Genomic DNA, 17173 nt, shown 5'->3' with positions numbered 1-17173 from the left:
AAGGCAGCACCCCCCTGGTCCAATGGGATTCTCCATGTGATTTTGGATTGTTGCAAAAATAATCTGTCAAATAAATGTTTATGACACTTACATACTTCTGAAGTTTAAAGCTAATGTTGGGCTATAAAGGAACTACAGCACGGTTACATGTTTTTCTACGTAGAAAGCTGTGTCGCCCCCCGACTCAGCGTAAGCGCTAACATCGGCATGAAATTATTCATCATTTTATCATTTCCTGTCCCTGGTCTGAGAGTCAATGGTTTTGGTTGTTGGCCTGAAATAAGGTCTGTGGTTAACGCAAGCTGAAAATGTGTTAACGTTTTGTTCTACGACATAAAATACGTCAGTAAATTTAAATATGGCGGTTGCTAAAAAGTGTCTAAATGTGACGACTAAACGTCATCACGCCCAACATTAGCCGCCGTTAGCTTAGCGGTGGTGTCATGTGACCGTGCTGTAGTTCTTTTATAGCCCAACATTTGCCACCTTTAGCTTAGCGGTGGTGACGTGAAGTCATGTGACCGTGCTGTAGTTCCTTTATAGCCCAACATTAGCCACCTTTAGCTTAGTGGTGGTGACGTGAAGTCATGTGACCGTGCTGTAGTTCCTTTATAGCCCAACATTAGCTGCCTTTAGCTTAGCGGTGGTGACGTGAAGTCATGTGACCGTGCTGTAGTTCCTTTATAGCCCAACATTTGCCACCTTTAGCTTAGCGGTGGTGACGTGAAGTCATGTGACCATGCTGTAGTTCCTTTATAGCCCAACATTAGCCACCTTTAGCTTAGTGGTGGTGACGTGAAGTCATGTGACCGTGCTGTAGTTCCTTTATAGCCCAACATTTGCCACCTTTAGCTTAGCGGTGGTGACGTGAAGTCATGTGACCGTGCTGTAGTTAGTTTATAGCCCAACATTTGCCACCTTTAGCTTAGCGGTGGTGACGTGAAGTCATGTGACCGTGCTGTAGTTCCTTTATAGCCCAACATTAGCCGCCTTTAGCTTAGCGGTGGTGACGTGAAGTCATGTGACCTTCGTGCTGTAGTTCTTTTATAGCCCAACATTTGCCTCCTTTAGCTCAGCGGTGGTGACGTGAAGTCATGTGACCGTGCTGTAGTTCTTTTATTGCCCAACATTTGCCTCCTTTAGCTTAGCGGTGGTGACGTGAAGTCATGTGACCGTGCTGTAGTTCCTTTATAGCCCAACATTAGCCGCCTTTAGCTTAGCGGTGGTGACATGAAGTCATGTGACCGTGCTGTAGTTCTTTTATTGCCCAACATTTGCCTCCTTTAGCTTAGCGGTGGTGACGTGAAGTCATGTGACCGTGCTGTAGTTCCTTTATAGCCCAACATTAGCCACCTTTAGCTTAGCGGTGGTGACCAGAAGTCATGTGACCGTGCTGTAGTTCCTTTATAGCCCAACATTAGCCACCTTTAGCTTAGCGGTGGTGACATGAAGTCATGTGACCGTGCTGTAGTTCCTTTATAGCCCAACATTAGCCGCCTTTAGCTTAGCGGTGGTGACGTGAAAATGCTCTAAAAGCCGAATCCAGAGTTATTTTTCCTCTTTTCATTTGACTGACGAGACTGCGCATCAGAGGCGAGGCTTAAAATATTGGGTGTTTTAAAAGGACCCGTTATCTTTTATTTGATGTTATAAAAAATAAAGTTTGTTCAGTTAATCCAGTTGAGTCTGACATTTGTGCTGATACTAAAAATACTTTTGTTCAAGTGTAATATCGACCATCTATCTACGCCAGGGGTGCCCAATAGGTCGATCGCAAAGGTGCCATACGGGTTCATGCCGTTATGAGGGGTCCTTACCTCCTCATCTGAAGCGCAAATGCGGCGCACTATTATGTGCTTATGCGGCGCAATTAGTCACTCGCAACAGATTGGGCAGGGGTGGCCCTGTAGGTAAATCATTTGGGCATGGTCATTTTAAAAGTATCTCCCAATCTGAAAAAGTGTGGGCACCCTGATCTACACTAAAATGCCCCATAAAATAAGACTTGTTTGACATGTTGTGGACTTATGTTTCTTTATTGTCCCAAAACTGTCATATTAATCAAGGCGACGGTGCGTTTCATAAGACGTATTTGGGGCAGTGTTGGTGAAATTTCAACAATAAAATACAAATCACAGAGCCAGGACATGCTAATTAATTGAGAAAAACTCATCGAATTAAAGGTAAATACATTTCTAGGAAAATATCACAAAATATTTAGATAAATCTAAATAGTGATCTGAGATGTTCACATTTCTGTTACGCTGGCGACTCCGCCTTGAGCCATCTAGTGTTTATATATATATCTATGGGTAGGCCATCCAGTTATTTTAGCCGGGCCGGCTAAAATGATTGGTCATGCTTTTTAAAGTACTACAGCTTCCACAGATGACCTTTTTTTATGGATTTTATGTCAAAGCACTTCAGATATTCATTGCTATCGGGATGTTAAGAGCATTCCATGGAATATAACAAAAAGTGTATCTCGAGCCGGTTTCTCAAACTTACCTACCCAACCTTTAACTATATTTTGATGATAATACTTCTGTACTTTTACTTGAGTAACATTTTGAATGCAGTACTTTTACTGTAACAGTATTCCTGCACTCTGCTACTTCTACTTTTACTCAAGTTCAAGATCTGAGTACTTCTCTAACCTCTGAAGTCAATCACTTTAAGGTCAGTACTTTAGTCAGTGATCAACCATCAGTTAGAGACCCTGTTGTGTATTGTTTAGGTTTTTGGAGAAAAAAATGAAACTCTGGGAAAAAGTGAAATGTTCAAAAAGCTCTTTATTTCTCTCGTACTTCCTGTGCATCACGTGTACTTAATATATCTCTGTACGAAAACTGAAACGATAAAACTATTTGGCAACTTGTTTTGGTCCCAGCCAAGAATTAGCCCGACCCGTAATCTCGTCTGATGTTTTTACTCCTCTGATTTGGTATGGATTAAACAAACTGGATTTAGAGCTGCTGATAGGTGGATTTTGTAACCTTTGGACAGGCTGGCTTTGTCTTCCCTTCTTCCAGTCTTTATGCTAAGCTAAGCTGACCAGTTGATGGCCTTATTTCTAAGAAACATATACAGCAATCTTAATATCTATGATCAGCTGACAATTGATTATACTAGTATTCAAACTATACAAGCAGTGTGCAGAGAGATGGACAAAATAAAATTAACATCACAAAACAGACAGCTGAGATGTAACATTTTAATTTCCCTCGTTTGTTAAACAAACTGCAGCCTAATGTTTAATGATCAGATATTGTTGATTCTCGCAGTAACTCTCAATACATTTTGTACCAATATACTGTAATTAAAGCATGCATCCTGAATCTACCCTTTTAAAACATGTCAGAAACACCCATCATTTCTCCCTCAGTTTAAAATGATAAAAATAATATGTATATATAGAATATTTTACGAATGAAAAAGGAGTGCATTACTTCCACGAGTTATGTAAGCTAGTATGAAACACTTTTTAAATGCACTACCGTCACCCAGAAATTGAAAGAGGTAATGCAATCCGTAGAATGAAGTAGATTATATTCGAACATACTCATCAGTATTTTAGGTGTGTTTATTTGTATCAAGGTAAAACATCTCTGATCAGATTCTGAAAAAATAACAATGTTTACACTGCACTTCCCCCGTTGAATACATTTAGTGTCTCTTTCTGTAGAAAATCAAAGGGTTGTTCTACTCAGTGTGATTGACAGGAGAGATGATCAGAGGGGCAGAGTTTTTACCACCATCGTTGTCACAAGGACTAAAGAATGGGTAGAGTTTCTCTTTGAAGCAGCAGCCAGTGAAGGAGTAGATCAGAGCTGCAGCATCAACATCATAAAAGGAGACCAGACCCTCCTCATAATCCACAAACACCCCCACCTTCTCAGGCTGAGACTTCAGAGAAAGATCGACTCGGGGAACAGCACAAGCTTTGTACTCATTTTCATTCCTCAACCATATCGTCCAGAAACCATTCTGAGGAGACAGTGAGATGTTTCCCTTCCTGTTGATCGACTCTCTGACCACTCCTAGATCCCACCTAGTCTTCCCTTTAACCTGAACCTCGCAATAAAATCTTCCTGAAGAGAAACTCTGCTTTGCTAAGACGTTAGGACAAGTTTTAAATCTCTCTGGATTGTCTGGGAGATTCTTCCACACATCACCATCTTTCACTTGTTTTCCATCATCAGACAGGATGAGATATGGTTGTGCTGTATCAGGATCAAGAGTCACCTCCACCTCATACTGCTGGAGCCTCTTCAGCTGGACCTCAAACAGCTTCTTCATCTGTTTCCTGAGCGTCTCCTCCAGCTGAGTCACAGCTCTCCTCACAGTCCCCTCATATGAAGGATGGACCCTGACTTCTGTCCAGTTCTTGGTGGGTGGAGCAGCGTTCAGGGACGTGAAGCTTTGGAGGAGGTGGAGCTGGTCTTCAGAGCGTGAGAGTTGCTCCACCTCAGAGCTTCTCTTCTTCAGCTCAGAGACTTCCTGTTCCAGCTCTTTGATGAAGCCTTCAGCCTGTTCCTCTGTCTCTCTCTGCTTCTCTTTGATGGTGTCCATGAGCTCGGCCTGGCTTCTCTCAACAGACTCCTTCAGAGCGGTGAAGACCTGAACACCATCTGCTATCTCTCTGTCTGCTCCTTCCTTACTGAGCTCCACTGAGCGGTTCATTTCCTGAATCTTCAGTCGTCTCTTCTGGATCATCAGCTGAATTTCAGCCTCTGTCTTCCCCAGCTCAGCCTTCTTTCCTTCATATCCTTCTTTCAGAGGAACAACATCATGTGTCTTGTGGTCTGAAACAGTGCAGAGCATGCAGACACACACCTGGTCGGTCTTACAGAACAGCTCCAGCTGTTTATCGTGCTTCACACACATCCTGCCTTCCAGGTTCTCCTCAGGGTCGATCAGCTGATGTTTCTTCAGGCCTGCTCTTGTCAGGTGAGGCTCCAGGTGAGTCTCACAGTAGGACTCCAGACACACCAGGCAGGACTTCAGGGCCTTCAGTCTGGTTCCAGTGCAGACGTCACAGGGAACTTCTGGTTTGACAACTTGTTGCTCTGAGCTGCTGCTGCTGGCTTTCTGTTGAGCTGACTCTCTGAACTGAGCAGCCATCTCAGAGATGAAAGTGTTGACCTGCAGCTCAGGTCTTGAGTAGAAGACCTTATAACATTTGGGACACAAAAAACATATATTTTTAATAATTTCTTTATTTGGAATCAAACTATTGTCCTGTCTTTGTGTTGTTTCGAGCCTTCCTGTTTCATTTTTAAAAATAACTCTCCCTCTTGTTTCAGGTCTCTGTGCTCCCACACTCCCGTGTGTCACCTTTGTCTGGGATGGTGTACCCCGCCCTGATTGTATCCACCTGTGCCCCCTTACCTTGTGTATATATTGTCCTAGTCTCCCTTCGTCTTGTGCCAGTTCTTCTTGTCGTGTAACACAGACTACCAGCATCTATCGCCAAGGCAGGATTATTTATTTTCCCAGTGCCTTGTCCTCTATTGAGTGATTTTGTTTTATCAGCTTAGTTACGTTTTCCTCTAGTGAGTTTTTTTTTTTTTTACCATACCAGGTAGGGTAGGTAATTTTGGAGAAACCAGCTCGAGTGCGCTAGAATTTGAAAATACACAGCCGGAAAAAATCTGCCACTTCCTTACAGAGCCCCTCCTCCAACACACACGAACGCGCACATGACCAATGAGGGCACGAGATAAGTTTGTGCACAGATGGAAGGCTGACAGGCCAACCCACTCTCACTCCATAATCGTCCAGGAGCGACGTTTGGTCAGGGTCCCGTGGCGTGCAGTGGTGACGCTCCTAGGCTCCTTCAGCTTCATAAAGGGACGCAAATAGCTTTCAACTGATTGCAATGTATTCCCATCTACTGCGGGATTTGACGCTCATGGAAGCACGGCATTCGTTTGTGTCGGCTGCCCTTAAAGGCAATTTGAGCGTCCATTCCCATTGGATAAAGGAGAATTGTACACCCGGAAGTAAGTATTCCCCTTACTGTCGATTGATCTGACAGTGATATCTGCACTACTCACTACTACTCACTCCTCTCTAAAGAACCAGCACCTTACCGTAGTAGAGAGGTTTGTGTGCCCTGATAATAATAATAATAATAATAATAATAATAAATGGGATTTATATAGCGCTTTTCTAGACCCAAAGACGCTTTACATTATGAGTCAGGTCGACAAACAAAACAAGAACAAAAACAACAAAAAATGAACCTGATGAACCTGGGGGCTGTGTTGTCTGGAACCTTGTGTTCCTGGTAGGGTCTCCCATGGCAAATTGGTCTCAGGCAAGAGGCCAGACTAAGATTGGTTCACAAGACCTCATGAAAGACGACACACGAAGTGAGGATACCCGGCCCGGAGGAAGCCCGGGGTCCCCTTCTGGAGCCAGGCCCAGAAGGAGGACTCGTCGGCGAGCGTCTGGTGGCCGGGCTTGCCACGGAGCCCGGCCGGGCACAGCCCGAAAAGGCGACGTGGGCAACACCTCCGCTTCTCCGTCCCGCGGGCCCACCACCTACGGGAAACAGCGATGGGGTCGGGTGCGCTGCCAGAAGGGTGGCAGTGAAGGCAGAGGGTCTCGACGGACCAGACCCGGGCGACAGAAGCTGGCTTTGGGGACGTGGAACGTCACCTCTCTGGGGGGGAAGGAATCGGAGCTTGTGCGGGAGGTGGAGCGTTACCAGTTGGATCTGGTTGGGCTCACCTCTACGCACAGCGTCGGCTCTGGAACCTTAGTTCTGGATAGGGGTTGGACTCTATTCTTCTCCGGAGTTGCTCAAGGTGTGAGGCGCCGGGCGGGTGTGGGGATACTCACAAGTCCCCGGTTGGGTGCTTCGTTGTTGGAGTCTACCCCAGTGGACGAGAGGGTTGCCTCCCTACGCCTGCGGGTTATGGGGGGGGGAAACTCTGACTGTTGTGTGTGCTTATGCACCAAACAGCAGTTCAGAGTATACGGCCTTCTTGGAGACCCTGGAAAGAGTCCTGTATTGGGCTCCTGAAGGGGACTCTTTAATCTTGCTGGGAGACTTCAATGATGGAGACACTTGGAGGGGAGTGATTGGGAGGAACGGCCCCCCTGATCTGAACCGTAGTGGTGTTTTATAACTGGACTTCTGTGCTAATCATGGATTGGCCATAACAAACACCATGTTCGAACATAAGGATGCTCATAAGTGTACGTGGTACCAGAGCACCCTAGGCAGAAGGTCCATGATCGATTTCGTTATCGTATCATTGGACCTGAGGCCGTATGTTTTGGACACTCGGGTAAAGAGAGGGGCGGAGTTGTCAACTGATCACCATCTGGTGGTGAGTTGGGTCGAGTGGCGGGGGAAGCCTCTGGATAGACCTGGTAAGCCCAAACGTGTAGTTCGGGTGAACTGGGAACGTCTGGAGGAGGCCCAAGTTCAGGAGGCCTTCAACTCACACCTCCGGCGGAGCTTTAAGGGCATTCCTGTGGAGGTTGGGGACATTGAACCAGAGTGGTCGGTGTTCAAAGCCTCTATTGCCGAAGCTGCGGCGGGGAGCTGTGGTCTCAAGGTCCTAGGTGCTTCAAGGGGCGGTAACCCTCGAACCTCCTGGTGGACACCAGTGGTCAGGGAAGCCGTCCGACTAAAGAAGGAGGCCTTCAGGGATTTGTTATCCCGGGGGACTCCCGAGGCAGGTTCAAGGTACCGACAGGCCCGAAGGGCAGCAGCCTCAGCCGTGGCCGAGGCAAAGCAGCGGGTGTGGGAGAAGTTCGGAGAAGACTCGGAAAAGGACTTTCGGGCGGCACCAAAGTTGTTCTGGAAAACTGTCCGACACCTCAGGAGGGGGAAGCAGGGAACCATCCAAGCTGTGTACAGTAAGGATGGGACGTTGTTGACCTCAACTGATGGAGTGTTAGGGGGCGTTGGAAGGAACACTTTGAGGAACTCCTGAACCCGACAACTCCGCCCTCTATGTTAGAGGCAGAGCTGGAGTATGACGGGGGATCGACACCAATCTCCCGGGGGAGGTCACTGAGGTCGTCAAACAACTCCACAGTGGCAAAGCCCCAGGGGTGGATGAGATCCGCCCAGAAATGCTGAAGGCTCTGGGTGTTGAGGGACTGTCATGGTTGACACGTCTCATCAACGTTGCGTGGAAGTCGGAAACAGTACCGAAGGAGTGGCAGACCGGGGTGGTGGTTCCCCTTTTCAAAAAGGGGGATCAGAGGGTGTGTGCCAATTACAGAGGCATCACACTACTCAGCCTCCCCGGGAAAGTTTGCTCTAAGGTACTCGAAAGGAGGGTCAGGCCGATTGTCGAACCTCAGATTGAGGAGGAACAATGCAGATTCCGTCCTGGTCGTGGAACGACGGATCAGCTTTTTACTCTCGCAAGGATCCTGGAGGGGGCCTGGGAGTACGCTTATCCAGTCTACATGTGTTTTGTAGACTTGGAGAAGGCGTATGACCGAGTTCCCAGGGAGTCACTGTGGGAGGTGCTGCGGGAGTATGGGGTGAGGGGGTCTCTACTCAGGGCCATCCAATCTCTGTACTCCCAAAGCGAGAGCTGTGTCCGGGTCCTCGGCAGTAAGTCGGACCCATTTCAGGTGAGGGTTGGCCTCCGCCAGGGCTGCGCTTTGTCACCAATCCTGTTTGTAATATACATGGATCGGATTTCGAGGCGTAGTCGTGGGGGAGGGGGTCTGCAGTTAGGTGGACTAAGGATTGCACCACTGCTTTTTGCAGATGATGTGGTTCTAATGGCTTCATCGGTCTGCGACCTTCAGCACTCACTGGATCGGTTCGCAACCGAGTGTGAAGCGGCTGGGATGAGGATCAGCACCTCCAAATCTGAGGCCATGGTTCTCAGCAGGAAACCGATGGACTGTCCACTCCAAGTAGGGAATGAGTCCTTACCCCAAGTGAAGGAGTTCAAGTATCTCGGGGTCTTGTTCTCGAGTGAGGGAACAATGGAGCGTGAGATGGGTCGGAGAATCGGAGCAGCTGGAGCGGTACTGCAGTCGCTTTACCGCACCGTTGTGACGAAAAGGGAGCTGAGCCAGAAGGCAAAGTTCTCTGTCTACCGGGCCATTTTCATTCCTACCCTCACCTATGGTCATGAAGGATGGGTCATGACCGAAAGAACGAGATCGCGGGTACAAGCGGCCGAGATGGGTTTTCTCCGCAGGGTGGCTGGTGTCTCCCTTAGGGATAAGGTGAGAAGTTCGGTCATCCGGGAGGGACTCGGAGTTGAACCGCTCCTCCTTCGCGTCGAAAGGAGCCAGTTGAGGTGGTTCGGGCACCTAGTTAGGATGCCACCTGGGCGCCTCCCTAGGGAGGTGTTCCAGGCACGTCCAGCTGGGAAGAGACCAAGGGGTAGACCTAGAACCAGATGGAGGGATTATATCTCTTCGCTGTCCTGGGGGCGCCTTGGGATCCCCCAGTCAGAGCTGGTTGATGTGGCCAGGGAAAAGAAAGTTTGGGGCTCTCTGCTGGAACTGCTACCTCCGCGACCCGACCACGGATAAGCGGGAGAAGATGGATGGATGGATGAATCTGCACTACTCATCGACTAAAAAACACCAGATTATCCTTGTTAATTACACAACATTGATTGGTTTAAATTGTGTGCAATGCTTTTGTATTTTTCCCCTTCGATTCGGAGAAACAAATATTTTTTCGGAGTAAAGGATGGCAGAAGACACTACACTACCCAGAATCCCCAGCTATCGTTTAGGACTACACCATGTGCTCTGTTTGACAAACCCCGTGATTAGTTCTCAAGCTCTGTGATTGGTTGACCTCCAACTGCATTCCATATGAAAAAAAACGTTTCGTAAAAGATAAAATCATACTTTATTCAGCAGTGCTTGCTTTACTCTTTGAAAGTCATCACATTAATGCATTGTAATAAATGGTTCGGCTGAATTAAATATATTACACATCTGTCGTAGTTCTTTATTTTTATTTATCTACAGAGATCGGGCTCAGAATAGACCGGAAACTATTCTTTTACCGTTCATTTGAATTTCACAATAAAGTTAGTAGTAATATTTCTTTTTGATATTATTGTTTTTTATAACTACTAGACCGCTGGGTCATGTTAAGACCATCTTTTCTGTGTTGCTGTGGGTTTTTTCCATCACTTTTGTCTTACAAATATCAAAACAATAACTAAATATATCCGTTGTAAACTAAACCAGAAACAGCAGTATATTTTTATTTTGTTAACACTGTAAACTTGACAGCTTTTTAACCAATACCACCTACTGGTTAAAGTACGTTATTACACGTTTAGAGTAATGCAATGCAGGTACAGTAGATTGTGTTGCATTTTAATGACTGTTTAAAATGCCTTTTTCTTAATGTCTTTTATTATTATTAATTACTTGTTACTTGTTGCTAGGGATGCTGCTATCGATATTATTTATGTTATGTAACTGTTAAATGGTGTTATCTTTATTGCTACCCCCTTCCCCGTCAATGTATAGTGTTGGTCCACAGCGCAAACTTATTAGTTTAACAAAATCTGCATCTAAAATTGTGGCATAGATAGCCTACGTTATTTTCCCCTGTGCAATTCTCCATTTACTCAACAATAGCACATAATTATCCATGTGATTATTTATTTATTTGATTAATAAACACAAGTTGGAGTCCGTCAGGACCGAGGGTCAGAGCAGCTCATTTGCTTTAGAGAATATTACCCCCGGAAGTAAGTATTCTCTCCGCTTCGCTTGACAAACCCCGTGATAGTCCTCAAGCTCTGTGATTGGAGAGTGTGCTCCGAGGGTTACGCCGAGCGCCGAACAGCACTTGAAATGGGATGGAACCACGGCAGACTGTCCAAAACTGGTTTTGAATGGGTCCACCGCGTCCCCCCCTCCCCCACCCCGTCCCCAGAACTACACATGCTGGCGTTTCGCAACATGTTCTCTATCTATTGCACGTCTCTACTGGGAGTTGTAGTTTTAAAAGACGTTTTCGTATTTCCCATAATAAGAAGTTTCCAGTATTAAACTGTGTACATCCCTGGAGGTTTAGCGGATAGGAAACACTCACATTTGAATATGTATTTTAGTTTTGTTTTTATGTTTTCATCTTTTTATATATGCTTTTATCATAATATAAGCATATCTGTTGAATGTTGTTTTACTGATTGTATTTATCTGTTATTTGAAGTGAATTTTTGTTTTTAGGATGACTTTCAACATCTGTCCAGGGACTACAGACGAAAAATAGCCTGTTGGCTAACTCTGGCGCATTTACAGAAATGTCAATCAATGTGCACTGTCCCTATCAAATAAATAAAAATAAATAAATAAATAAAAAATATGTTTAATTGCTGATATATTTATGATCCACGTCACGTTTTCAGTGTTGGCGGCAGCTCTTCCTGTTTGTCTAGAAGTCTTCTCATCATAGAGAACTACGGCAGATATGTAATATTTAATGCAGCCGAACCGTGTATTACAATGCCGTTATGTGATGACTTTCAAAGAGAAAAGCAAGCACACTCGGAATAAAGTATTTTTTTTTTAAAAAATGTTTCCGGTCTGTTTCCGGTATTTGTTAATGACGATGTGATGTGAGATTGGAATTGCACTGGGGAAAATAACGTATCTTTAGATGCGGATTTTGTTAAACTAATACGTTTGCGCTGTGGACCAACACTATACATTGATGGGGAAGGGGGTAGCAATAAAGATAACACCATTAAACAGTTACACAACATAACAGAAATAATATTGATAGCAGCGTCCCTAGCAACCACCTTGGTAACAATGAAAACGTTCTATGGACGCAATCGCCTGAAGTAATCTTCGTAATAACTAGCAAACTAAAGATCATGTACATCCACTGCACACATAATCTGAAATAACAACTCATATTTCTCGCATCAAATGACATCAAAACACATTTTAATGGCCAAACTAACTTTAAAATAGGCATTTTACACCGAGAATAAAACGAAGTTCGGCCATGTTTTTTTTTTCTGCAGGGAGAAATTTGAAGATCACGTGACATAGACGCCAGCCATTAGAATGAATGGTGAAAAAAAACGGGGTTTGTCAAACAGAGCACAAAATGTAGTCCTAAACGATAGCTGGGGATTCTGGGTAGTGTAGTGTCTTCTGCCATCCTTTACTCCGAAAAGATATTTGTTTCTCCGAATCGAAGGGGAAAAATACAAAAGCATTGCACACAATTTAAACCAATGTTGTGTAATTAACAAGGATAATCTGGTGTTTTTTAGTGGATGAGTAGTGCAGATATCACTGTCAAATCAATCGACAGTAAGGGGAATACTTACTTCCGGGTGTACAATTCTCTGTTATCCAATGGGAATGGACGCTCACATTGCCTTTAAGGGCAGCCGACACAAACGAATGCCGTGCTTCCATGAGCGTCAAATCCCGCCGCAGATGGGAATACATTGCAATCAGTTGAAAGCTATTGGCGTCCCTTTATGAAGCTGAAGGAGCCTAGGAGCGTCACAACTGCACGCCACGGGACCCTGACCAAGCGTCGCTCCTGGACGTTTATGGAGTGAGAGTGTGTTGGACAGGCAGGTAGGCCATCCAGTTATTTTAGCCGGGCCGGCTCAGATGATTGGTCGTGCTTTTTAGAGTGCCACGGCTTCCACAGATGACATATCTATTTATTGTCAAAGCATTTAATGTATTCATTGCTATCGGGATGTTAAGAGCATTCCATGGAATATAACAAAAAGTGTTTCTGAAGTGAATTACCTAACCTACCTTTAAGTGATGTTTTTTTCCCTCTAGTGAGCGATGTTTTTGTTTGAATCTTTGTATACTGTGTCAAACCCAGTGAAGACTTAATTTGTAAAAGATCTTCTGTGTTGAGTTGTGCATTTGGGTTCATGCCTCAGAGTTTGGTCCTGACAACTATGAGTCTTCCTGAATTCCATACAAATAGTAATTAAGAAACTTAGTGAAAGTGAATTAGAGCCCAGATGTGCTGAGAAAGTAAGAGATACCATTGAGATCTTTTTCTCAACACTAATAAATGAATCAAATAAGATAATACATTTGTTTAGACTAAATCTAATTAGTAATAAATAACAAAGATTAATTTACACACATTAATTTGAGCCAAGTAGAATATATAGTTCAAAAACACACAGGACCATGATATGGAGAGTAAAAATGTGCATGTATTCAGGTACTACTTGTGTACTTTTCCATATAAATCTTTATTTATACTTTTCCACTAAAATAAATCAGCAGGACCTAATGCACTTTTCACTCCAATTAAAAAACTGTTTCTTTTCAATTCCCAGAATTAGGATATTTAAACCAGTTTTTTACAACATTGTTGTAAATGTCCATATTGTGGTATTAATACTATTACTTAAATTAATGATCAAGTACTTCCTACCCTGCTATAAATTGATGTACATGTATCCTCAATCATCATTGTGTTTATTATTACTGCCAAATCACTTAATCTTTTGTTCTGTTAATAAAGCCAAAGGCCTATTTATTCTTGTTATTGCTCCTAAACGACCTTGCTGTGGCTCCTGTAAATCCCTATAAAAACATGTGGGTGAATAAGCCGGACTGCAGTGTGATCTTGTTGATTCACAGATGAAAACAGCGTTCAGTGTTAAAGTACATCTGAAAACGTTACATTTAGTTCAGCTGGAGACTGGGGCAGAGTTAAAGGCCTATTTATTCGGTTATTGCTCCTAAACGACCTTGCATGTGGCTCCTGTGAATCCCTTCTGCACTCTGTCTGCAGCTGGTCTGCACACCTGCCTGGGTCGCTGTCAGTGACACAGGAAGGTTAGAGGAGATAACATCAGTATGAGTGAAGCACTTCAGACAGTCAGGTAATGGATGCCTTAACGCCATTGTGTCAGACTCGTGACAAAGATAGTTAGTTTTATTTGTTGTGTTTTCTTTTGCACTGACAACATGCTGCATACTTTTAACACTGCAATGACGTCACTAATTCCAACATTCGCACCTCAATGTACCTTTGATTTGTAACTATATTTAACTAAATGTAGTTTATCATTTCCGAGTTTGGTGTGCATCTCTTTTTCTGGGGCCAAGAAACCGATTGTAACCATGGTAACCAGCATTTAAATGTATCGCCCTATAAAAACATGTGGCTGAACAAGTCCGACTGGTCTGCAGTGTGAGCTTGTTGATTCACAGATAAAAACAGCCTTCCGTTTTAAAGTACATCTGAAAGCCACCATTTCTGAATATTTCCAAAAATTAGACTGTGATTTTTAACAGTATAAAGTTTAATAGAGATGTTTTAAGACTAAGAATTGTTGAACAGAGGAGTGAATCCTCCTTGCTGAGCATCACTGAAGTTAATAGTTTACAGTAAAGTTATCAGCTGTATAAAGGCCGAGAGCAGTTATTACAGAAACAGTGCGGCTGAGAAAGAAGGGTTCAAAGCTCAAGGCTGCTCACCACAGTGTGTCACAATTATATAAGAAGAAATGTGTAAATGTCATGATTTTTATAAGCGATTCCAAGAACTTGTAACATAACACTAGATACCTTGCTTTGGACAGTCCAGATCAAATCTAATATTTAGATACTACTTTGTTTAAAAGTCATTTATAAAGATGTTTTCAAATACAGGAAATATGAAAATAAGTATTAAGCTAATGCTAGCTTTGGCTGTATTCTGTCTAACCTTCCTTACCCAGAGTTTACATAGTATTTTTGGCTGTTACTAATATCTCAACTGACACATTTATATAGTATAATATTCTTTATCTGGTCAAATGGATGTAATTGTCAAATTCGGATTTTAATCCTAATTTGACTAAATATTAAGTGATGTGTCTGTAGTGCACTCACCAGAGTTTGCAGAGATCCTGCTGTGTTGAAAAGAGCTACTGAGTCGAGTGTGTCTTCAGAGAAACAGAGACGCTGCTGCTCTGCTGTTGCTCCGACAAACTTCAGCTTTCATTTCTGGGAAATTGAAACTCTTCTCTTCCCGTGTGGTTCCACGTCTCAGTGGCTGTTTGCCAAGAGGAAGTGGAGGAAGAACTATTGAGGAATGTTATTTAACTTTGTGATGATGCATTTTACAACTGATCCAAGAGGCTTTCAAACCGTGTATTGAGCACAAGTAGGAATATTTTATCAATGCATTCCTCCTTCCGCTTTATTTCACAACAGTTTTACAGGCTGTGTGTTATGGTCCCTGTTTAAGAGCAGCTGGTGAAACACTTCCTCCTCCCTGAACAGACTCTTTGATAAGGGTTTTTATTCGAGAGAACTGACACGTGATTGTTGACTCACATTCAGGTCAGTCTTAGTTTATATTAGAACCAGATTAATTTGTATTCATCTCTAGTTTTGGGGGTTTTGGACTTAGATGTAAACTAACTACAGCTCTGTGTCAGATTAACTGATGTTGATTCTGTTCAGTTATATTTTTTTGATGTTCAACTTCCTCGAATTGTAGCTTTCAAGTACTTTGCTATAGAACTTGAACTGAACCACATCACCCATGTCTTTAACATAAAGTTATATTGTGAAGTCCGCCACGTTTTTAACCTTCCTAATAAAACCAAATTATTGTAAATTGTGTCAATGAATGACAAACCACACTGACAAGTGAAATAGTAATGGTGTAATGTATTATAAGCTCTTTACAAAACTACAATTTCCCAAAGCCCAAAGAACCGAAAACAGAATTGATCATCAGATTCCACATCTCTTCCTCTGTTGAGATCCCTCGTGGCAGGAACAGTGTTAGCAAACAGGTTGAGGTATATGGGTAACGACAGAGCCCGGTCTCCAGCTCATAGAATTGGATCTCGGGTTGTTGTGGAAATCCAAGGGGGGGGGGCACTGAATCGACACCAGTAGCAAATGGCAGGACGTCCTCACAAGTGAAAGAAGTCTGGTGTTCTATAGATTAAACAAAACAATAATGGAAAAATACATTTGCATTTAACCATTGAACGTGCAAGAATTGTCACATGCACAAAGATTGGTACACCAGGATATGTTTTGTTCAAAACTGTTAAGTACGGAGCCCTGGAGGGTTCATAGAGACAAAATAAAATAAATGTAATCCGTGACTCTCACAGTATCTGCCCGCAGAGAGTTGTGTTTTTTACGACACACACACCAGGGTTCCTGCAGGTTTCACCAACTCAAATGTAAGACTTTTTAAGACCACTTTGAATAGAATTTAAGACCTATTTCACGTCAAGAAAGTATGAAGGAAGATTGCTATGAAAGAAGAAGCACGTCCCATAATTACTTACAAAGTACATTTAATCATGTTCAACATAAGAACGATGTCTGAACATAACATAAAGCATAACAGAACAAAAAAGAACTCCCTAACCGTGAAAGTGTGTCTCTGTATGTTTGTGTGTCTGTCTGAGTATGTGTCTCTCTCTCTCTGTGTGTGTGTGTGTGTGTGTGTGTGTGTGTGTGTGTGTGTGTGTGTGTGTGTGTGTGTCATGAGCTATTTTCTGAGCTCTGCTCCCTTGACTACAATCTCTTTTTCAAAAACAAACAAAACAATAATGGAAAAATACATTTGCATTTAACCATTGAACGTGCAAGAATTGTCACATGCACAAAGATTGGTACACGAGGATATGTTTTGTTCAAAACTGTTAAGTACGAAGTTCACAGAGACAAAATAAAATAAATGTAATCCGTGACTCTCACACATAGCCGTGGGAACATGTTTCAAATGGGGGGTGCTGTGGGGATGACACCAGGGCCGGTTTTCACCAATTTGCTGCCCTTGGCAAGATTTTAGCTGGCAATGAAAAACCTCTACAAAAGACCAATACACTACAAACAGAGAAACGTATTGATATGGTGGACAGCTTATATAAAAAGGCTTCAAATGTATTTAGTATTGCCTGAACATGTTTTAATTGGGGGGTGTACTTCACATCCTCTAGGGGGGTCCAGGGGTGATTTTTTTTAACATTTTAAAGTAAAATGCTTCAATCTGGTGCACTTTGAGCGCCCAAACTAGAGACTGATCTAGGGAATACAACTCTAAAACACCCATATGAAAAAGATCGGTTTGCATTTTAATAATCAAATAAGTATGTGAACATATCCAATAACCCATAGCCAGTAACAAATAAATGTAGGCTAACTTGTTTTATTTGTGTGGTTCATTTATATCTTA

At 43.2% G+C, this 17173-nt stretch overlaps 1 protein-coding gene across 1 annotated transcript; it reads right to left on the bottom strand.

The window, feature by feature from the left end:
- Window positions 1–2774: 2774 nt before the first annotated feature.
- LOC307040142 (E3 ubiquitin-protein ligase TRIM21-like) lies at window positions 2775–15241 on the bottom strand. The gene is made up of 2 exons (XM_079682724.1): window positions 14857–15241; window positions 2775–5172 (listed from the first exon to the last, which is right to left on the bottom strand). Exon 2 carries the CDS (start codon window positions 5122–5124, stop codon window positions 3703–3705), a length of 1422 nt encoding a protein of 473 aa, XP_079538850.1. The 5' UTR covers window positions 5125–5172; window positions 14857–15241; the 3' UTR covers window positions 2775–3702.
- Window positions 15242–17173: the final 1932 nt, after the last annotated feature.

This window comes from Notothenia rossii, assembly GCF_949606895.1.
Source record: "Notothenia rossii genome assembly, chromosome: 5".
Taxonomy (NCBI): Eukaryota; Metazoa; Chordata; class Actinopteri; order Perciformes; family Nototheniidae; genus Notothenia; species Notothenia rossii.
This window is presented reverse-complemented; position numbering and strand designations above follow the sequence as displayed.